This window comes from Erpetoichthys calabaricus, chromosome 5 (assembly GCF_900747795.2).
Source record: "Erpetoichthys calabaricus chromosome 5, fErpCal1.3, whole genome shotgun sequence".
NCBI classification, from domain to species: domain Eukaryota; kingdom Metazoa; phylum Chordata; class Cladistia; order Polypteriformes; family Polypteridae; genus Erpetoichthys; species Erpetoichthys calabaricus.
This window is the reverse complement of record NC_041398.2, coordinates 104,828,569-104,851,367: the sequence shown is the minus strand read 5'-3', so window position 1 is coordinate 104,851,367 and position 22,799 is coordinate 104,828,569. Positions and strand designations below refer to the sequence as shown.

The 22,799-nt window shown below is 39.5% G+C and overlaps 1 protein-coding gene across 1 annotated transcript in view; it reads right to left on the bottom strand.

Moving 5' to 3' along the window:
* Window positions 1-22,799, bottom strand: part of sorcs2 (sortilin-related VPS10 domain containing receptor 2) — a 1,166,544-nt gene that overhangs the window by 32,299 nt on the left and 1,111,446 nt on the right. Inside the window, exon 17 of the mRNA XM_028801884.2 lies at window positions 17,979-18,107. Coding sequence (XP_028657717.1) covers window positions 17,979-18,107 — 129 coding nt within the window. The remainder of the gene's footprint in view (window positions 1-17,978; window positions 18,108-22,799) is intronic.

Sequence of the window (22,799 nt, the reverse complement as noted above, 5' to 3'; positions counted from 1 at the left end):
AGTGATATACTGCTAAAATAACTTTTAAATACATCCCCTCTGTTTTTCTTCCATTAAAACAGTAAACAAAAAACATCTGAATATTTACTGTAAGGACAAGTCAGGATGATAAATTTTGCTTCCACTTTTCCAGACAGTGAACCTCTTTTGCAATTTGTACTTCCCCTTTACCACTGACTCTGCTGCACTTCTCTATAAGTGACACTCATCAGAGTAGGGGTCTGCACAGCAGCACCTCACGGAGTGCCAGAAAAATGGAGAAGGTTGACAAGGTGGGCTATGCAGGTTCAACGCCACACAGCAAGCAGGATGATAACCATTCTTTAATGTCTTGTCAGTAATTAATCTTTTACTACTGTTTTGTGTCTTTCAAGATATGAGCTAAAAACATTTTGATGAACTGCTACATATCAAAAAATAAAGGGATGGTCCTATCAAATGAATGGGGATTCTTCACTTTGTATGTGGCCCCTGGAAGTCTGGACCTCAAATGTCAAATGGCAGTTCATAAGATGAAATTTTACATAATTCACTATTTTAAGTTGTATGATGTTTTTGGGAAGCCAATTTTTGGAACCTTGTGTGTGGTTTTGCTCCTTATATTATAAAAAAAGGACATAACAATGCTGGAGAAAGCCCAGTTTAATTCTGAGATATCTGTGGATGACATATAATCCTAGTGGGACGATAGACATGTCTAAAATTATACAGATTTGAAGTGAGGTCAATTCAATTTTATTTATAGAGAAGATTTTAAACAACAGAAGTCAACCAAAGTGCTGTACAGTTTCCATAAATGCACCTTCTTATATCTTTACTTATAATATGCTACCGTGGCTGTCCGTTTGTCTGTCCAGGATTTTAAATCACCTGTAGCTCGCAAACTGTTTGAACTATTGATCTGAAATTTGGTTTGCATACACTATGTGACGTCTACTATCCGCTTTCGGGGTGATGATTGATGTCCAAGGTTATTTCTCTTATTTTATTTTAGTGTAGAATCAACTCTCGGCAGTGGCCAGCAGGGCGGCTGTGCGGCACATGCGAACGGGCACCATTCTCATTCCCTAACACCTTCGCTGTCACTTCACCTACCTCTTCATATCTTAAATCATTCTTGAGCCAGATTGACGACTTAAGTGCCAGCTTAAGTGAAAAACTAAGAAAAACATACTAAGTAATTGCAACATAAACACTGACTTAATCAGTTTTAACGCGAAAAGATGGCAATGAATGAAGAGAAAAAGCGGGTCACTAGGGTGGAGAAAAGAAGAGCTGCTCAGGAAAGAGAAAGCGCATCAACCTCTGAGCAAACAAATGCTACACTTACAGAGAAAGAGGATGAAATCTATAAGTCAAGTGTATTCACTGCACTTTATTGTGCAGTACACCATTACTAGTATATATATATATACTGTATATATATATATATATACTGTATATATATATATATATATATATATATATATATATATATATATATATATATATATATATATATATGGGCTCCTTTCAAAAAAACTTTAGGGGGGCGCGATTAAAACTGTTATGGAAACTCGGGTCGCAAATACTTAAAGGTTGAGAAACGTTGTATTACACCATGTTTTTTTACAAAGGGTTTACAGTAGGTTGTCAGGGGGCCAAGATGTAGCACAAGTATGATCAGAAGGTCCAAAACCCTCAATCTCTCTTTTTTTTGCCATTTAGACTAAGAACGTTTAGTGACATCCATGTTTTAATGTATTCTAGACATTCCAATAAAGGTTTAAGTGAATTTGTTTTGATCTGTTGCAGTGGAAGATATATCTGTCTATCATGTGTGTAGCAATGGAAAGAAACATTGTGTTTTTAAAAAATGGATCCTAAGGGCATCATGTGCAGTGAAAAAAAAGAAAAGAAAAGGCCCCAGAAAAGATCCTTGAGGTGATAGGACCCGAGGATCAGGAGCGATTGCCAAAGCTGTCAACTGTTACTTTAAATTGAGGCCAGGGTCGGGACAAGGGTGAGGCAAACAAGTCACTTGCCTCGGGTAAACAATGGGAAATGGTGCCAAATTAATGAAAAAAGGAAAATTAATAAATTACAACAGAAAAAAAAAAGAAAAAAGCCAAATGTATGTTGCAATGTTCGTCAAATACCTTAAGCAAACTGACGATTTGAATCGGACGCTTTCGCTCGATACACTCGGTTTCTCGTATGATATAAGGAGTAGTAGATATTTTAATATCACAACTTACATGGAGATATGAAAAACTATATGGGATTTCATCTGATTTCAAATTTTTAACAGGTGAAAAATGAAAGTCGATGGATACAGAAAATGTAAAAAAGGCAGCTTGTGATTTATCCCTTAAATATCCATCCATCCATCCATTTTCCAACCCGCTGAATCCGAACAGAGGGTCACGGGGGTCTGCTGGAGCCAATCCCAGCCAACACAGGGAACAAGGCACGAACCAATCCCGGGCAGGGTGCCAACCCACCGCAGGACACACACAATCACACCCACACACCAAGCACACACTAGGGACAATTTAGAATCGCCAGTCCACCTAACCTGCATGTCTTTGGACTGTGGGAGGAAACTGGAGCACCCGGAGGAAACCCACGCAGACACGGGGAGAACATGCAAACTCCACGCAGGGAGGACCCGGGAAGCGAACCCAGGTCTCCTAACTGCGAGGCAGCAGCGCTACCCACTGCGCCACCGTGCCGCCCCTTAAATATCCAAATGATATAAATTATGTAGAATTCTGATCAGAAGTAATCAGTTTCAAAAATCAGGCAATGACGTTAATTCCAGACCTTAAAGCAGCTAAAAGTTTAGATCTTTTAAAAACGATTCATGAATATAGTTTAGCTCAGTCCTATCCAAATTTAGAAGTTGCATTGAGAATATTCCTAACATTACCTGTGGTTGTAGCTTCTAGTGAAAGATGCTTTAGTAAACTAAAAATTATCAAAACATATTTAAGACCGTCACTTGCTCAGGAAAAATTGTCAAATATTGCAATTTTATCAGTTGAACAGGAATTGACAAAACAAATTCATTTTGATAAAATAATTGATGAATTTGCTTCACTAAAAGCAAGAAAAGTAAAACTTTAAAAAAAGATTTTATATTGGGCATTTATTTAATTATTTATTAATTGTAATTATATTAAATTTTGCTTTGTGTAAAGCATTATTGATATTATTTTGTCTCTATTGTTAAATTAAATTACTGAAACATTTGTAATATTCTAATTCATCTCATGTGTAATACTTATTTTGTTTTTTTTTGTTAAGGTTGGTGTGATTTTATTTTTAATATGTGCAATTTTATGTTCCTATTACTATTGTACTATTACTGCATTCTGTGATTTTTTATTTAATCAGGCAATCAGTCATTTTCCAACCCGCTATATCCTAACACAGGGTCACGGGGATCTGCTTTTTATTTAATAATGAATACATTTATTTTGTTCTCAAAATTATTTATTTATTTATTTTTATTTAATACTTATTAGTAATAACAAACTACAAACATAAGGAAGCAAATTTATCCTCCTGTCTCAGGTGAAAATACCTCTAGGCTCAGCTCTGATTAAGACCATCAGAAAAAAAAACCCAAACTCAGATGGGCGCTTCAGCGTTGAGCTCATGCTGTAGCATGCGTATTACTTCCTTAAAAACATGACCACGTTGCATTGATGTGGACTGTATGTACTGTAGATCTCTAGGACTCTGATTGGCCAATTTGATAACTATGCATTTTCTGAAGTGTGTTTCTGTTCGATTTACAATATTCTGAATTAACATGGGGCAGGTTATGGAAAGGCTTATTGAAGATGTTCTAAAATACACACAATCGTATAATACCTCGTCACAACATACAAATAGGGTTAGATAGAGGACAATTCATGGAACAAAATATCAGCTAACAGTGGTTTGGAAGTTGGTGAATGTATGAAAATTTTCACAAAATGTTACTTACAGAAGAAATTTTTTTATCAAGAGGAGTGGTGACTCTGAAAGGCAAAAACTGCCTGCATTATAATAGATCGTTTTCTTTTCTAGCGTGTGAAGAATACCGTCATACATGGTGCAGAAGTATAATCTTCTTTCAAAAGCATAGTATTGACACACAAATACAAATTAGCCTTAAGACTTGTTGCATTTGTTAGTTTGTGTAGAAAAGGATGCTAGCGCCCCTCAAATGATGGGTCCCTGCCTTGCTCCCTGTACTAATGTCACTGGGTGGCAGGAGTATTTTAATAAGAATGGAACTGGGAAATTGATTATTATTTTATTAACAGAGAAAAGTCACAATTTGGAAGACAATCTTATATACAGTATAAAGCTCAATGTGTCTGTGTTTGCTCTTTATACAATTCCATGCCCTTGGTCCACTCTCAACAAAATTTTGCACACATATGCTGTTATCAGGAAGACACCATACACTGCTTTGGAACCCATAATTTTGACTCTGGGGGTACCTTTGGGCTTTTATTTTATTCCATTTCAATATAATGAGTTTAAGGACGGTGCTACCTGGTGATCAGAGTAAAAAACTGACTGAAGACAGACTAGCAGACAAAAGGACCAGAGCTTAAAATCTATCTATCTATCTATCTATTACTTAGCTAGGCAACGCTGAGAGCTGCTGCTAGTAATCTAATAAACAAGTGAAGGATGCGAAAACAAAAACGTAATTCAAAATACATAGTGGAGGATTAAAAAAAAACAAAATAATTTAACTAAAGCCTGATCATAAGACAATAACTGTAGTCAATAAAGGAAAGAGTGTATTGCCAAATATCAGAAGGAAACACGAATCAGAACGTTGTTTTTTCTTTTGCTGTATCTACAAACCTGTACAATCAGGAAGTGCACCACGCTGACCTTTACACCTTTAACCTGGTGAGGTCACACTCTGCATACTTCTGTTTGACCTTACCTAGCAACAGCACAACAACCGTCAACAAAAAAAAAAATCACAAAATGGCGGTGCCGATAAGATAAGCAACATGGTGCTGCAGACGAACACATTTCATTTTAGATATAGTTCAAAATTCAATGAAACAAAAATTAAACTTAACCACTGTGTTCTGATGTTTGAAATGTTTTTTAGAGATCAAGGAATAGCTGCAAATAATTAAAAAACAAAAGCCAAATAATGACATCTTCCAATGCTGTTTGACTGGATCTTACCCAACCTAAACTGAAATTAGACCGGCTCTGAAAATTTAAGGACGCATGGATATAACAACATTCTGGGACTGCAATAATTAGGGTGGCATTACATCTCCTGTTTATTTTTTTTTAATGGTACATGAGATATTAAGCAATTAGATTATTATGCAATAATATTGTTCTGTTTAATGGACCTTTTATGATAAGATACAGTACCTGGTGTTTTTCAGGAGTAATTGTTTATTTTAATTGGTTTATGTAAAACTAGCAGTGTTCACCTGGGAAATTTTCTAAGCCATTAGGGCATCAGTTATAGTGCTGTTAATCAGATGTTTCACAAGTACTATGTAACTAATTTAGTTTTTCCATTGTGGGTGTTTACCCCTAAACATTGATATATGGAAATATCCTTTCTTAGCAGGCAGATATCTACTGTCTTAGATGAAGTTTTCTGCCAAATTTGAGTTTTTTTTCACTAAATGGGAAACAGTGTTTGTATTCATGAGTGAGATAATGAGTCAGTCAGTCAACTTTGCATTATATATACAATTCAGAATATACTACATATCATTTGCTGGTTTAGTTAATATTGCATGAAGAATTCTTCTGAATTTCCTCTGCCCTGTGCTCATATCAGACACCAGCCTAAAGAGTACAGTCTTTTTAGTAACTGTACTGTATGTTTCTTTTTCAAAATCCTCCATGCCACACAGGCACAAATCTGATCTCTAAGATATGTCAGTTTAGAAGCTCTGTGATGTCTACATGTAACTGCATCTTTCAGATCCTAAACAGAAGAAAGAGCGAAGCCAAGAGGGTGTGAGTATTTCAGAACAACATTTTTTCTGCTACTCTGATCTTTGGGAAGCGTAAGAAATCACTGTAAGCATTTAAAATGCAAACACCAGCAGTGATTAGTATATGCCAGCTTTTTATTTTTTTAAACATTTTATTGAATTTAAATCCATACAAGCAAGTCAAATTTACAAAATTAGGTTCAAATCAAATCAACTGTCACCCATGAGAAAGAGAACTAGGTCAACAAAGTAAAACTTTAATATTAGGAAAAATAGATAGATAGATATTGTGGCACCTGGCTGGGATTGTCACCCGGCCGGGATGCCCAGGAGGACCGGAGGAGGGCTCATGCCTCCTCCAGAACATGAGGGGGCGTCCGCCCTGGTTGCTTTGGGAGCCACGGGTACAGAGCTTGGAAGCTCTACCCTGTAGGGGCCCGTGGTCACCGCCAGGGGGCACCCCGATGCCTTGGGATCCCTGGACCTCAGTACTTCCGCCACACCCGGAAGTGCTGGGGGGAAGAGTATTGGGGACACCTGGAGGACTTCCGGATACACCGCCAGAGCTTCCGCCACACAGGGGTGTGGCCACAGAAGCTCATTGGGATGCACCTGGAGTCCATCCAGGGTGTATAAGAGAGGCCACCTCCCTCCAGTCTGGGGCAAGAGTTGGGTGGAAGAAGGATGAAGCTTGGTAGAGAGGAGTGGAGGCGGACCAGAGACAGAGAAGGCATTGTGCGTGTGGCCAAGGACTTGAGGGGTGATTGGTGCTGCGGCACTGGGTCTGTGCACTGTAAATATGATTAATAAACGTGTGTTGGGTGAAACCATCGTGTCTACCTGTCTGTGTCCGGGCTGTTCCCCACAATAGATAGATAGATAGATAGATAGATAGATAGATAGATAGATAGATAGATAGATATTATTGATTAGGCCCTGCCAGGTTTTAAAAAAAGTTTTGTACAGATCCTCTAAGTGAGAATTAGATTTTTTCAAGTTTCAAATAGTATAAAACATCAGTTATCCACTGGCTTAAAAGAGGTGAGTTAGGATTCTTCCATATGAGCAAAATAAGTATATGTGCCAATAATGAAGTAAAGGCGAATACAGTTTGTTTGTCCTCCATTTTAAGCCCATCTGGGAGTACACCAAACACAGCTGTTAGTGGGTTAGGAGGGATTGTGACATCAAGGCTGTCTGATAGGCATTTAAATATTCAAAACATATGGCCCTATGAGGCTGGAACTTGACTGCAACGTTCGCAAGTTGGATCTTGCCCTGGAAACATTTTGAACAATTTTAAACGAGACAGATGTGCTCGATAGATAATGTTAAGTTGAATAATTGTATGCTTTGTGCATATGGAGCTCAAGTGAATTCTTTGCATTGCTACTGTCCACTCCTTTTCTGAGATGTTGAGTGAGAGATCCTTTTCCCTCTGTACTCTTGGATCTTTGAAAGGGAGGGACTGTAAAATGTTTTTATATATTAAAGAAATGCTGTCTGAGTCCTCCAGATTGATAAATATTTTTTCCGGAATAGAAGTAGATGGGAGGTGAGGAAAATTGGGCAGGCTTTGTTTATCAAAGTTTCTGATTTGGAGGTAGTGAAAGAAATGTGTTGCTGGAATGCTAATTTGAGTGTAATTGTTTGCAGGATGTCAAGATGTTGTCTGTGTACAGGTCTCTAAGTGATTTAATCTCGATTGTTTGTAATTTGATCCATGCACAAATGTTTGGGCCAAACCCAAATTTCTCCAATGAAGTGAAAAGGTAGTTCCATTCAATCATATCAAATGCTTTTTCTGCATCCAATGATAATGATCCAATGATCTTGTTTAGCCGCTAACACACAAGTGAGGTGAGCACATCGGCAAAACGAAACCTCTGAGGAAAGAGAAACTTGCTTAGCCGCTAATGCACAAGCAATGCGATTGATTGACTGAAGTGCCAGAATCCATGATATGCCATGGTTCCATTGTTAATGAAATATTTGGACACAGAATCACTAACGACATGGCACAGTCCTTTGCCAAGCAAGCCATTCTGTGCCCAAAAAATGATGTCATTGAACGACTTAACAATTAAGTAATTGACATCATTGATGGTGAGTATGTTACTTATCTAAGTGATGACTCCATTGTAACTGATGATGACCAGGAAAGACACAACTTTTCCGTGGAGTTTTTGAATAGCATTATACTGTCCGGAATGCCAAATCATAGTTTTCCATTGACAGCAGGATGTACATGCTCCTTCGAAAACTAAATACAAAGTGTGGACTGTGTAACAGAACTTGGTTAGTTATTACAGATGTGAAACAAAATGTAATTCAAGGGGAAGTTCTTACTTGATCAGCTGAAAGTGATACGGTGTTGATTCCTCAAATCGATTTATGTCCATCTGAATCTGGATTGCCTTTCAGATTGAAATGGCAATAGTTTCCCATAAACCCAGCCTTTCCAATGACTATTAATAAGTTACAAGGTCAAACATTGGATCGCATTGGAATTTATTTTCTGGAACCAGTTTTTGGGCATGGACAATTATATGTGCTGTTCTCCACAGTGAGACAAATGCAAAGTAAAAGTATAACAATACTCAATTCAGGGCAACTTGATTAAAGATAAGGTTTTTATACGGAATGTCGTTTACTGTGGAGTTTTTTAAGGTGTATGACATTGAATGTAAAGCCTGCGTGAACAATGAAAATAATATCATGAGTGCCTACTTAACTGGGCCAGTGGGACAACATTAGAGACAGATCCTCAACCCTTGCCCAGAATAGTTCCTTTCAATTACCTCACGTCTCTGCATTTCAATTTTTTTTTCTGACAATTTCAATAGTTTCTAGGAGCCTGGGCTTTTTACAGCATATGCTTACACAGCTAGTGTAATATAACATTGTGCAATCCTATTTAATCCAGTTCAAAATTGAGGGTGGGCTGAAACCTTCCTCAGCAACACTGGACACAATGCAAGAAACCAGCCTTGGACAGAAAGCCAGTCCTATGGAGGGTCCTCTCACACACACATATACACAGGGCTACTTTAGAAATCACAAATTTTCCCAACACTCAGAAGTTTGAGGATGTAGGATGACAAACAGAGTACCTGTAGAAAAATTCGAAGCAGTCATGGGAAGAGCATGCAAATTTTACACAAACAACAGTAGGCACAAGATCTGAACCCAGGATGCTGGACCTGTGAGAGGGCAGCACTAAGCCACTATTATATATAACACTCAGCCACTATGGGAATGAATGACTATATATGATGGGATATTTTAACCTAATGAGGGTTTTGACTTTAAGTTTTACGACAAACAAGAAAATAAAGCAAGCAGTTTAAAGGCTAAATGCACTATAAGAAAAGTCTCCGTCCAGACATCCATCCATCCATCCATCCTCTTTCGTTTATCTGAGGTCGGGTCGCGGGGGCAGCAGCTTGAGCAGAGATGCCCAGACTTCCCTCTCCCCGGCCACTTCTTTTAGCTCTTCCGGGAGAATCCCAAGGTGTTCCCAGGCCAGCCGAGAGACATAGTCCCTCCAGCGTGTCCTGGGTCTTCCCCGGGGCCTCCTCCCGGGTTAGACGTGCCCGGAACACCTCACCAGGGAGGTGTCCAGGAGGCATCCTGATCAGATGCCCGAGCCACCTCATCTGACTCCTCTCGATGCGGAGAAGCAGCGGCTCTACTCTGAGCCCCTCCCGGATGACTGAGCTTCTCACCCTATCTTTAAGGGAGAGCCCAGACACCCTGCGGAGGAAACTCATTTCAGCCGTCCAGACAAAGAAAAAAAATTATTGAATGGAAAAGTTAAATTGTTGAATTGTTACAAAGTAAGTTCTAGGGTCCCATTGTATAAGAAAACACACATTCACCCACCCTGTACTTGAATGCACTTCATCCATATTTGGGGTTACGTAAAGCTGAGGTCTATACTAGCAGCACTGAGCACGAGGGTGGAACCAATCATGAACAGAGTGCTAGTCACTGAAGGACCATAGCAATGGTGCAATGTGTCTTGTTGCCATGACCACAGTGATTTAAAGATCCCAGGCTTATAATTGACCACAGATTAGTGAAGATAAAAGTCACAAATGGAACAGCATGTAAAGGCAAATATAATATTAGGCATCCAGTATATAAATGAGTTAAGATCTGTTTATGTATTATACTTTTTCTACTGGCTGAGAAATTCAGACATAACATTTCTTTATGGTCTCTTACTGATATAATGTGCAATAAAGATCTTTAATAAACTAAATAACTTGTTGAATGTTATTCATTCTTGTACATGCTCTGCAGTAGGTTTATGCTGGTTTTACTATTGGACACAAATCCCATTTAATAATTACAATTACTATCAAATTAATTTGCTGCTTAAGTGATATGTAAGATAATGAAGACAGGATAAAGAAACTTATGAGATGAATTAAACCCCCTAAGGACTAAAGATTGCCAACACATTAAATACCCATTGCAGATATCAATATTTAACCCATCTCATTCTAGCAGGATTACACTAATTTAATATTGGGGCCTGAGGGCTGCTCTTGTGATGCTCAAACCCTAAAGAACACAAAGGAAACCAACAAAATAAGAAAGGGCATATTACAACTAAAAAGAAATAATAGGAAAGGTTACAGGGATTTGGAGGGAAAAAGTACAAACATAATGGGATAAATGAAAATTCCCTTCACATCTCTCCCTGGCTATTCCTTCTACCTTTCGTTTTCTTTCCTGCACCAGTCTTTCCCCTGCCAGCTGAATTCTTCTCCACTATCCACCCAACAGGTTTACTGGAGCTATGGCTGCTGGTTTCTTTTAAGTCTGATCCCAGGAGGATATCTGAGGTCTCTTCCTGTTTTGTCTGAAGCACTTCAGGACCAGACACAGCCCAACAAGACCCCTGGAGTCAACTACCCAGAGCCCCCTCTGTTGGCTTCTGGAATACCTGTCAGACCACTGGTTCCCTTCTGGCATCCTTTCCCAGGATGTCATCCAGCACCTGTTGACACAAGCACTGACCACAATTGCCTTTATAACATATGCAGTACTTTGACATCCTGGTGACTCATCCATGGCACAACACAGCACTTTGAGTTGTATGAATTTTTTAAAATTTTTTTCCCTTTAGAGAGTTTTTTTGCTTTTTTTTCACCTACACAGGAGCAAAAATAGCTGGGTGTTTTGGGGGTGTGCTTGGAAAAGTTACCTATACTTGTAAGTGTACTTGTTATTTGTATTTGAACTAGCTTTGAAGAGGCAAGGCAGAAAGCATATTGGCATTTGTAAGTAAGTAACCAGAGCATAGCAATAAATACAGTAGTTAATAAGTAACAGAAACATTTAAAGCAGTGGCTATCTTCAAAGCAATAAAGGGGAAGGCTTAGCTATGCGTAGGAAAGCGTCCAATGTTAAGACGCCCGATCACGTACAAGGGGCTGTAGGAGCAGATAAGACAGTAAGAAATAAACTAGCAGCAGATATTCACTGAGTAAGTTTTATTTATTTATTTTTTTCAGATTGAACAGTTCTAAGTGGTCCGGATTTAGAACAGTTAAGTTGGTGACAGTGTAAGGGTTCATTAATACAGGGGAATTCAAACAGTGGGAGAGGAGAGCTTTTAAGTAAGGAATAAGAGGAGCGCAAAGGTAGGAGAACAGACAGAGTAAAGTAAAGTTAACTACATAGAAGGACAAACAGCAGGCAGTTGAGAAGGAGAATATTACAGGAGCTCAAGGGCTGTAGTAGGTGTAAAACAGCTGTAGCAATTCTATAATCTAATATCTTAATTTTTTTTTGTTTAACCATTTAAGTTAAATCATTTAATTTTATTAAAAAAAGATAAAAAGTTAAGGCAGTTTTAATAATCCTAAATCAAATTTTAATAATGTGGCCAGTGAAATGCAAATCCTGTTGGATGTTGGACTTTTTAGATGATGACTTAGAGAAGCCAGTCTTATAAGAGGGCTACATGTGCAGGAAATGCCAGCTGACCCAGCACCTCGAGCTCAGAGTCACTGGACTGGAGGAGGAGTTGGCTGGCCTGTGCTGTAGTAGAGAATTGGCAGACCTAGCCCAGGTGTCCTTTAGGGAGATAGTGTGCACCACTAAGGTGGCCCAGGAGGAGATTCCAGACCACACAGGTAGAGATAGTGGTTCACGGTCACAAGGCACAAGATAAAGGGTGCACACTGTCTGGCGGATCAACCCCAGAATTGGAAGTGTCAAACCATTTTCAGGTCTTTGTGGAGCTGGACAGTGTCTGATGATTGTGAAGTGGTAGGCAGGGATGAGGAACCCCAACAGGCCACCTCAAAACCAGTTCAAGAAAGAGAGAGGCAGTGATAGTTAGGGGGACTGAAGTGAAGGTTTGCTCCAGAGACAGAGAATCTTGCATGGTGTGTTGCCTTCCAGGTGAACAGGTGGGAGACCTCCCTGAAGGGTGGATAGGCTCATGGCCAGAGCAGGGGTGGATCCAGTTGTCATTGTCCATGTTGGAACAAATGACATACATAAGGGTGGTCTGTCAATTCTGCGATCCAAATTCAAAGAGTTAGGTGCCAGGCTGAGGAGCAGAACTGAGAAGGTAGTCTTCTCTGAAGGTCTGCCTATGCCACACACCAGTCCAGGTGAGACTGAGGAGATTAGAAGGCTTAACAAATGGCTCAAATCTTCGTGCATGGTAGAAGGGTATCAGTTTATGTGGCATCATTGGGACTCCTTTTAGAAAATATATGAGACCTGCTCTACCACAACGGATTACATCTGAACCAGAGGGGCACCAATATATTGGGGAGGTGTATGAGTAGGCTAGTCGAGGATTGTTTAAAATAGGGAATGAAGGGGCAGAGAGTTTAGGACACAGGTTTAGAACTATACATGGAGGAACAAACAAACAAGAGTGTAAAAATAAAAATGCGTAGTAATGTATATTCTAACGTTTAAGTGTAAAAGGAGTAACACATTAAATATAGCTTGCCTAATTGCTAGAAGAATCAAAAATAAGATAAGTGAGTTGGAGTTGTATGTAGCAGAGCATAATTATGATATTATAGCAATAATGTAACCTGGCTAAATAACAAAGATGGGGATGAGTATAACATAGAGGAATACATATTTTTAGGGAGGATAGACAGAACAGATAAGGAGGTGGGGATGCTGTTTTTGTCAAACAGAATTTAAACACAAGTCATCTTCAGTTGGACAATGATCCCCGTCTTAGTGAGGACTTGTGGCTTTGCCTGGAAAGCATTAGGGAAAGAGGTCTTATTTTAGGAGTATGTTATACACCACCAAATGCAGACAGTAATTTCAACACACATCTTTTTAGTAATATCAAAAAGGCAAGTTTACAGGGAGATATTATAGTTATGGGGGACTTTAACTATCCAAATATTAACTGGGATAACCTTGCAAATGGCAGAGCACAAGAACAGGACTTTTTAGAAATAATTAGTGACTGTTTTTTAACACAGTACGTTAAAGCACCAATGCGGAGTGAAGCCTGTCTGCATTTAGTATTTTGTAATAATCAGAATAGAATTGAGGGTGAAGTGGTGATCAAACCACTAGAGTCAAGTGACCATAATATAATACAGTCCTCAGTGTTTTGCAGTAGTTCAGATGCAAAGACTGAAACTCTTATGTTTACCTTTGGTAGGGTGAATTTTGAGCAGATGCATCAAAATCTAAGGAGGATAGACTGGGATAAGCTTTTAAGTGTGGAGACAGTCGAGGAGCAGTGGAACAGGTTTAAAAATATTTTACAGGCAATGCAGGATGGGCACATATCTAAATTTGGAATTAATAAGAAATTAAAAAAGAAAACGCCACAGTGGGTTAATAAAAGAAGTAGTAAAAGAACAGTCAAGGAGGAAGTGAAGTGCATCAGGAATAGTGAAGGGAAATTAAAAGATACAGACAGTGAAATAGCAGACGCTCTACACTTGGATTTTTCTGAGGTCTTCACAAGTGAGACACGCAACCTTCCAGCGGTAAACGGGACTGCTAATGAGGTACAGAAGGATTTGGAAATTGTAGAAGGAGAAGTACTGCTCAGATTAAATAGGCTGAAATCAAACAAATCACCAGGATCAGATAATATTTACCCTCGAGTTCTTAAGGAGGCTAGCAAGTACATATATATAAACCCTTGAGACATATTTTTAGGAAGTCATTGCACACTGCGGAGATTCCAAAGGATAGGAAATGGCAAATATTATCCCATTATAGGGATAAGGGTGACCTGGCAGATTCAAGCTATTATAGGCCAGTAAGTTTAAAAAGCATCACAGGAAAATTAATGGAAGGAATAATTATAGGTAAGATTGAGCAGCACATGGCAAGTACAGGAGTATTTCTGAACAGCTGGCATAGGTTCAGAATAAGGAGGTCATGTTTTACTAACATGCTGGAATTCTATGAGGAAGCAACAAAAGGATATGATCAAAGTGGAGCACATGATATTTTGTATCTTGACTTTCAGAAAGCATTTGATAAGGTGCCACATGAGAGGTTGGGCATCAAACTTAAAGAAGTTGACGTTCAGGGTGATGTTTTTAGATGGGTCCAGAATTGTTTCAGACACAGGAAGCAGAGGATGATGGAGTGAGGAACCTTATTAGAATTGGCTAATTGGTATTCCACAGGGGTCAGTGCTATGGATGCTGCTATTTTTAATATATATAAATTATTTAGATAGGAATATAATTAACAAGCTGGTTAAGTTTGTAGATGATACAAAGATAGGTGGATTAGCAGATAATTTGGAATCCATTAAATCATTAGCGAAGGATTTGGACAGCACACAGGCTTGGGCAGATTTTTGGCACATGCAATTTAATGTCAGTAAATGTAAAGTATTACATGTAGGCAATAAAAATGTTAGGTTTGAATACACAATGGGCGGTCTGAAAATCGAAAGTACACCTTATGAGAAGGATTTAGGAGTCATAGTGGACTCTACACTATCAACTGCCAGACAGTGTTCAGAAGCCATTAAGAAGGCTAACAGAATGTTAGGTTATATAGCGCCCTGATGTGTAGAGTGACAAGTCCAAGGAGGTTATGCTGAAATCTTATAATGCGCTGGTGAAGCCTCAACTGGAGTACTGTGTGCAGTTTTGGTCTCCAGGCTACAAAAAGGACATAGCAGCACTAGAATAGGTCCAGAGAAGAGCGACGAGGCTGATTCCAGGGTTAAAGGGGATGAATTATGAAGAAAGATTAAAAGAGCTGAGCATTTTCAGTTTAAGCTAAAGAAGATTAAGAAGAGATATGATTGAAGTGTTTACAATTATGTTGGGATTTAGTACAGCGGATCAAGACTGTTATTTTAAAATGAGTTCATCAAGAACACGGGAACACAGTTTGAAACTGTGGTAAATTTCACACAAACATTAGGAAGTTTTTCTTTACACAGAGAACCATTGACAAGACAATAAGCTACCAAGCAGCATGGCAGACAGTAAGATTTTGGGGACTTTCAAAACTAGACATGATGTTTTATTAGAAGACTTACTGTAAGTGGATAGGACTGGCAAGCTGTGTTGGGCTGAATGGCCTGTTCTCATCTAGATTGTTCTAATGTTCTAATCTTGATTGCCACAGGTACCTGTTGTCTACAGTTCTGCCATTCACTCCAAGGTTATTGCATGGGTTTCATCCCTGGAAGAGTGTCTGTGTAACACTTGTCATGTCATTTGGTGTCAGTGTCGGTCCATACATTTAATTGATCTTTAAGTCATGTATAAATCATTCTGAAGTGGAAGTGCAAACCTGTGGACTACCTTGGAAGGGGCACCTGACTCAGAAGCCCAATTAGAGTCAAAAAGGTGGAGGGGTCTGACCACGCCTGCCTAAAAAGGATAAAAGGGTTATGTAATAAAAAGACAACAGCGCCAGAGAGAGAGTGAAGGAAGTTGATGGGATTCAAGAAAATACACCACCTACAGGAAGCCATTGGATGAACCTGAGTTCATTTTCACAAAAGAAGAAGAGCATAGGGCGGCACGGTGGCGCAGTGGTAGCACTGCTGCCTCGCAGTTAGGAGACCCGGGTTCGCTTCCCGGGTCCACCCTGCGTGGAGTTTGCATGTTCTCCCCGTGTCTGCGTGGGTTTCCTCCGGGCGCTCCGGTTTCCTCCCACAGTCCAAAGACATGCAGGTTAGGTGGATTGGCAATCCTAAATTGGCCCTAGTGCGTGCTTGGTGTGTGGGTGTGTTTGTGTGTGTCCTGCGGTGGGTTGGCACCCTGCCCGGGATTGGTTCCCTGCCTTGTGCCCTGTGTTGGCTGGGATTGGCTCCAGCAGACCCCCGTGACCCTGTGTTCGGATTCAGCGGGTTGGAAAATGGATGGATGGAAGAAGAGCATATGGATGCATTTGGGAACCCTTCTCTTTCAATAATGAACTTGGGAGAGGGCTGGTTTACCTATGACAAGTGACCGTGGGTGTTTATTTCTGCTAGACTCAAGTACTCAAGTAAAGTAAAGAACATTAAGAGGCAAATGTGTTATCAATTTTTTTTGAGGATCATTTTTTTTAAGTGTTACTCAATTGTATAATTGCTGTTGGTGTATTAGTGACTTATTTAGTGAGTGGGTTGTAGCAGACAGTGTGGTGTATTGGTTAAGGCCTTGGACATTAAATCCTGCAGTTGTTGGTCCAAATCCCGTTATTGACAATGACTGACCCTGAGCAAGTCACTTGACCTGCCTGTGCTCCAATTGGAAAACCAAAAGGAATGTAACCAATTGTACAATAAATGTTACTTTGGTAAAAGTGTCAACCAAATAAATGTAAATGTATTGCAATTTGTGTATGGAGGGGTGCACTGCAGATCAAAATTTTGTAAATAGTTGATTTATTGTTGTGCATATTTTCCATATTTACCTATAATAACAATTTTCAGGGCAGATTTCATCTTAACGTGACCATGCATTGGATGTACTGTAGCAGGCTCAGAAGATGAAAGGATGGACAGAAGAAATTCTCTAAATAAATCAACATCATAATGTCATGCTGTTCTTGAGGCTTTTATTTGCTTCTAGCTAAAGCTAGCTAAGGTAGCTAAGAAAATGATGGAGCTGTCAATTTTTATTTTGTTTCTGTGGGATTGGGTTTTGCGTATTTTATTATTTAGTACTTTTCTTGAGGACCGAATCTCTAATGTTAAAAACATTCTTAAATTCAGATTCAGGTGACAGTGTCATGGCCAAACAGTCAGTCATTTTCCAACCTGCTATATCCTAACTACAGGGTCACGGGGGTCTGCTGGAGCCAATCCCAGTGTACACAGGGCGCAAGGCAGGAAACAAATCCCGGGCAGGGCACCAGCCCACCACAGATGGCCAAACATAAAAGACTATTTAGGCTGTTTATTAATTTAAGTAATTTTTCTTCTATCTATATCAAAAAAAATTTTGTTTGTAAAACATTGTAACTAAATCATTTTTATGATACTTCCAACTGTAATCCTGCAGACATTTGTGGCTGGATTAATGAGCACAGTTTGATGATATATTTAGCCAATTAACTTGCCAGCAAGTCAGTTGCCACCCAAGGTGAAAGAACGCTAGCTATTCACTTTATTATTTTTTCATGTCTCTGGCAAGATGGAGTTTAGTTCCATTGTATATTTATACATGTGTTAAGTAATTTGACCGTGTCCACATTACCTTGTCACCAATTATTTCAGACTTTTCCTGACTTCCGCACAAGTAGCATGCATTTTGTTATTTCTTGAGCCTTAAAAGGTTTTCTTTGAGTTATAATGATTTTACTTTTAAGAGGCCACCCAGAAGCTGAGTGTCTACGTTTGCATGTTGACTTTTTGACAGCCGGTTTTATAAGAGCTTTCAGAGCAAACCCTGTCTTAAAGAGGGTAATAATTGGCTTATTATAAAAATTAGTCAAAAAATGGATTACACGGAATGACTTTGAGTATCTGCAACTTTTAGCTTTGTACTGACCAGTGTGGATATTGTATCTCATACTCACCCTGTGCTTGATGCATAGCTCTGGCCAATCACACAATCATCAGGAGGAGAATCAGGGTCATGCCAGAAGTCAGCAAAGCATCGATCTCCTTCAGCCTTAAGGCTGGCCGCACGCTCAAATCCATAGTCACTACATCGAAAAAAAGAGGGAGAGAGAACTTTGAATTTGATTTTAAATTATTGCTTTATTGCATTATAATTAATTAGATTCCTAATCGACATCCAAACTGATTCTGACATGTACTGTATTTAATTTCAACATGAGATAGGACATTTGGCTTTTTACAGAAGCACTTTAAATAAATAAATAAATACAACATATAAATAAATACAGTGGTGTGATTTGCCCCCTTCCTGATTTCTTATTCTTTTGCATGTTTGTCACACAAAATGTTTCTGATCATCAAACACATTTAACCATTAGTCAAATATAACACAAGTAAACACAAAATGCAGTTTTTAAATGATGGTTTTTATTATTTAGGGAGAAAAAAAATCCAAACCTACATGGCCGTGTGTGAAAAAGTAATTGCCCCCTTGTTAAAAAATAACCTAACTGTGGTGTATCACACCTGAGTTCAATTTCCGTAGCCACCCCCAGGCCTGATTACTGCCACACCTGTTTCAATCAAGAAATCACTTAAATAGGAGCTGCCTGACACAGAGAAGTAGACCAAAAGCACCTCAAAAGCTAGACATCATGCCAAGATCCAAAGAAATTCAGGAACAAATGAGAACAGAAGTAATTGAGATCTATCAGTCTGGTAAAGGTTATAAAGCCATTTCTAAAGCTTTGGGACTCCAGCGAACCACAGTGAGAGCCATTATCCACAAATGGCAAAAACATGGAACAGTGGTGAACCTTCCCAGGAGTGGCCGGCCGACCAAAATTACCCCAAGAGCGCAGAGACGACTCATCTGAGAGGTCACAAAAGACCCCAGGACAACGTCTAAAGAACTGCAGGCCTCACTTGCCTCAATTAAGGTCAGTATTCACGACTCCACCATAAGAAAGAGACTGGGCAAAAACGGCCTGCATGGCAGATTTCCAAGACGCAAACCACTGATAAGCAAAAAGAACATTAGGGCTCGTCTCAATTTTGCTAAGAAACATCTCAATGATTGCCAAGACTTTTGGGAAAATACCTTGTGGACTGATGAGTCAAAAGTTGAACTTTTTGGAAGGCAAATGTCCCGTTACATCTGGCGTAAAAGGAACACAGCATTTCAGAAAAAGACATCATACCAACAGTAAAATATGGTGGTGGTAGTGTGATGGTCTGGGGTTGTTTTGCTGCTTCAGGACCTGGAAGGCTTGCTGTGATAGATGGAACCATGAATTCTACTGTCTACCAAAAAATCCTGAAGGAGAATGTCCGGCCATCTGTTCGTCAACTCAAGCTGAAGCGATCTTGGGTGCTGCAACAGGACAATGACCCAAAACACACCAGCAAATCCACCTCTGAATGGCTGAAGAAAAACAAAATGAAGACTTTGGAGTGGCCTAGTCAAAGTCCTGACCTGAATCCAATTGAGATGCTATGGCATGACCTTAAAAAGGCGGTTCATGCTAGAAAACCCTCAAATAAAGCTGAATTACAACAATTTTGCAAAGATGAGTGGGCCAAAATTCCTCCAGAGCGCTGTGAAAGACTCATTGCAAGTTATCGCAAACGCTTGATTGCAGTTATTGCTGCTAAGGGTGGCCCAACCAGTTATTAGGTTCAGGGGGCAATTACTTTTTCACACAGGGCCATGTAGGTTTGGATTTTTTTTTCTCCCTAAATAATAAAAACCACCATTTACAAACTGCATTTTGTGTTTACTTGTGTTATATTTGACTAATGGTTAAATGTGTTTGATGATCAGAAACATTTTGTGTGACAAACATGCAAAAGAATAAGAAATCAGGAAGGGGGCAAATAGTTTTTCACACCACTGTATATATACACTGTGATGGGCGGCCGGGGCCCATGCCCGGCCAGAACACCCCTGCAGCATGTGTTCCACAGGAGCAAGCATGGGAAACCCAGTATTTCCCCCTGAACGTTAGACGGCAGCCTCTCTGTGTTGCTGCGGTGCCTCGGACTCCGGCAGGGCTTCATGGGAGTTGGAGTTTGGTGCAGCCCTGTTGGGTTCTGCAGGCGCTGCCAGGGGGTGCTGCAGCAGGAGCTGCTAGCCCCTTTTGGGCACTAGTTTCACCATACCCAGAAGCCGAGTGCCTTCCGGGTGCCTAATAAAAGAAGCCAGCGACCACCACTCATTGGCCAGAGTCAGGTGGGTGAGGACGAAGCTTGGAGGAGGAGTGGTGGTGCCGGAACAGAAGAGTGTGCTGTGTTTGAAGTGCTTATTTGTATAATTAGGACTGTGTTGTGCCTGTGGGGATTACGGGGAAGACGTACCCCACAGGTGAAGAACAATAAATGTTTCTTGGTTTTTACACGTGCCTCCATGTCCATCTATGTCGGGTCAGGTGCCTATATAGTGCCTTTCTTACAACACATGCACTATGGTCTGAATATACACCAGAATGTCTACAAAGGAAGAAAAATTAAAAAGAAAGAACTCTTCTGACTTTATAGTCACAGTGCGGTATTAGGCAGTTGTATTGCTGTTGGTATGAAGGAGCCCCAGTAGCGTTTCTTGACACACTTCTGCTGAGACATTGTTGGCTGAAAGTCCTCACTGTTAGTGTGTCAGCAAGAGCATGTGCAGCATTATTCATAATGGCACTCAGTTTTGTTTTAATTTTCTCCTTTGCTACTACTTGTATGGGGGCTAGAGTGTAGCCCATAACTGAGCCTGCACTCTTAATTCACTTATTAATTCGTTGGGCCTCTCTTGAAGTGATGTTACCAGCTCAGCACACTACAGCACTAAAATCACACTGGCCATGACAGAGTTGTAGAAGATGTGAAGGATATCACTACCCACATTAAATGAATTGAGTCACCTAAGAAAAAAGAGCCTGCTCTTCCCTTTCTTATATAGTTCCTCTGTGTTACAAGACCAGTCTAACCTGTCATTAATATGGACCCCAAGTACTTGTAGTAGCAAACCATCTTTACATCCACTCTCTGAATATTGACTGGACATAAAGGCTTTTTATTGCAGCGAAAGTCAATTACCAGTTCTGGGATTTTGCTGATGTTAAGATGCAGAAACTTATCTTTGCATCAAGAAACAAAGTTCTCCACCTGACCCCTATACTCTGCCTCTTCCCCTTTATCAATAAACCCCATAAGTGCAGAATCATCTCAGAATTTATTAAGTCATCATTAAAGTGCTGGTGACAGAGTAAATCAGGCAGAGAGAAGAGAGTGGGAAGAAAAGACAAGACAGAGAAGACACAGGCAAACGGCTGCAGACTATGCTGCTTTGTGCTTCTGTAAGTGTGCTGTGCAGGTAGGAAACAATTGGGAAGGGTTTCGCACAGTGAAATAAAAGCCTTGTGTGTTATTGAACCTGTGTCTGTGTCTCTCTGTGTTGGGTGTTAAGGAGCCGAGTGCCCCCTACAGGCCACAAGTGTTATCTTACATTCAAAGAAATACAGTAATACAGATGTGAGTTCCTGCCTGTTACTTTCTTATATATACTGTAGTTGTAAATGCCTGATGTGTTTTGCAAATCTTGCTTCTTTATGGTGCTGCACTAGTTATAAAAAAAAAGTCATTATATAACTTAAATGGACAGTTTATGCTCTTCTTTCTTGTCTCTAAAAACACATCCTGAAACCCACAGTAACATCCTGTATAGACATCAGCTTTGTAAAATATTTTGATTTCTGCATTTCAAGTACTTTTTGCCACTGAACTGAATTCACATTTACTAAATCCACTGAGTCATTTTTACAATATGCCACCTTATGAAAATGGATCAAAGGATGGATAAGTAGTGATGTTGTTACATTGAGTCCTAAATCTACATTAGTGTACTGCACAGAAGAAGCCTGGCTGTTTTTCATTCTGCATCAGGGCAGGTCAGTGTGAATCTAGGAACTAATCAGAGTGCAGCAGGCAAAGACTAAACCTGCATTAAATGAAGACTTCTTCAGCGGGAATAACACATTTAAGTAGGGGAGAACCTAAGGAGGTAAAGATTTAGCTTTTTTGTCTTAAACAAGTATTACTTCAGGTTTTGGAATGTGGAACCTCAATGGTATTGTACGTTTAGGCGTCAACATTTATGAACATGACTTTAAATCAGCATATCATACAGCTACGGGTTTCAGCATGTGTAGTATGATACTATAGGATGTCTTGAAGAGGAATGGCTAGATCAAGCATGTCCCGCTAAGGTTGATTTTCTCCAGTAAAGCTGTTATCCAGATCAAAGTGTTGGTTTCCTATCATCTGATGCATGCTGGAGTGACCGTGACTTTGATTAAGTTGTAGCCACAGGTTACGGTGCTCTGCATTCCTGTTTACTTACTCATTGATGTATTGTTATGTTTTTCACTCTAACTGAATACTCATGAATACCCATGTATGTAAATGTTACATGGTTATATGTTTTTGTTTACTTTTAAATTTTATTTGTAAATTTCTGTTAGTGCTCTAAACCTCTCCTCAGTTAAGAATAATATATAAGGATAAATTGAACATATTCCATAGAGAAGGACAGTGAATGAAGATTATTGAGTTTGTTTAAACATTACACCTTTTGTTAATCCTCATGTGTAGGCTCAGCAATTTTGTTTTGTATTGTTATGTTAATTCAGGCCACACGTTACAATGACTTTTTAGGCTTAAAGAGAAAGACGCAATGCAGTAATTTGCCTAATTAGAATGTGACATGCCTCACTGCAAAGTAAACACAGAAA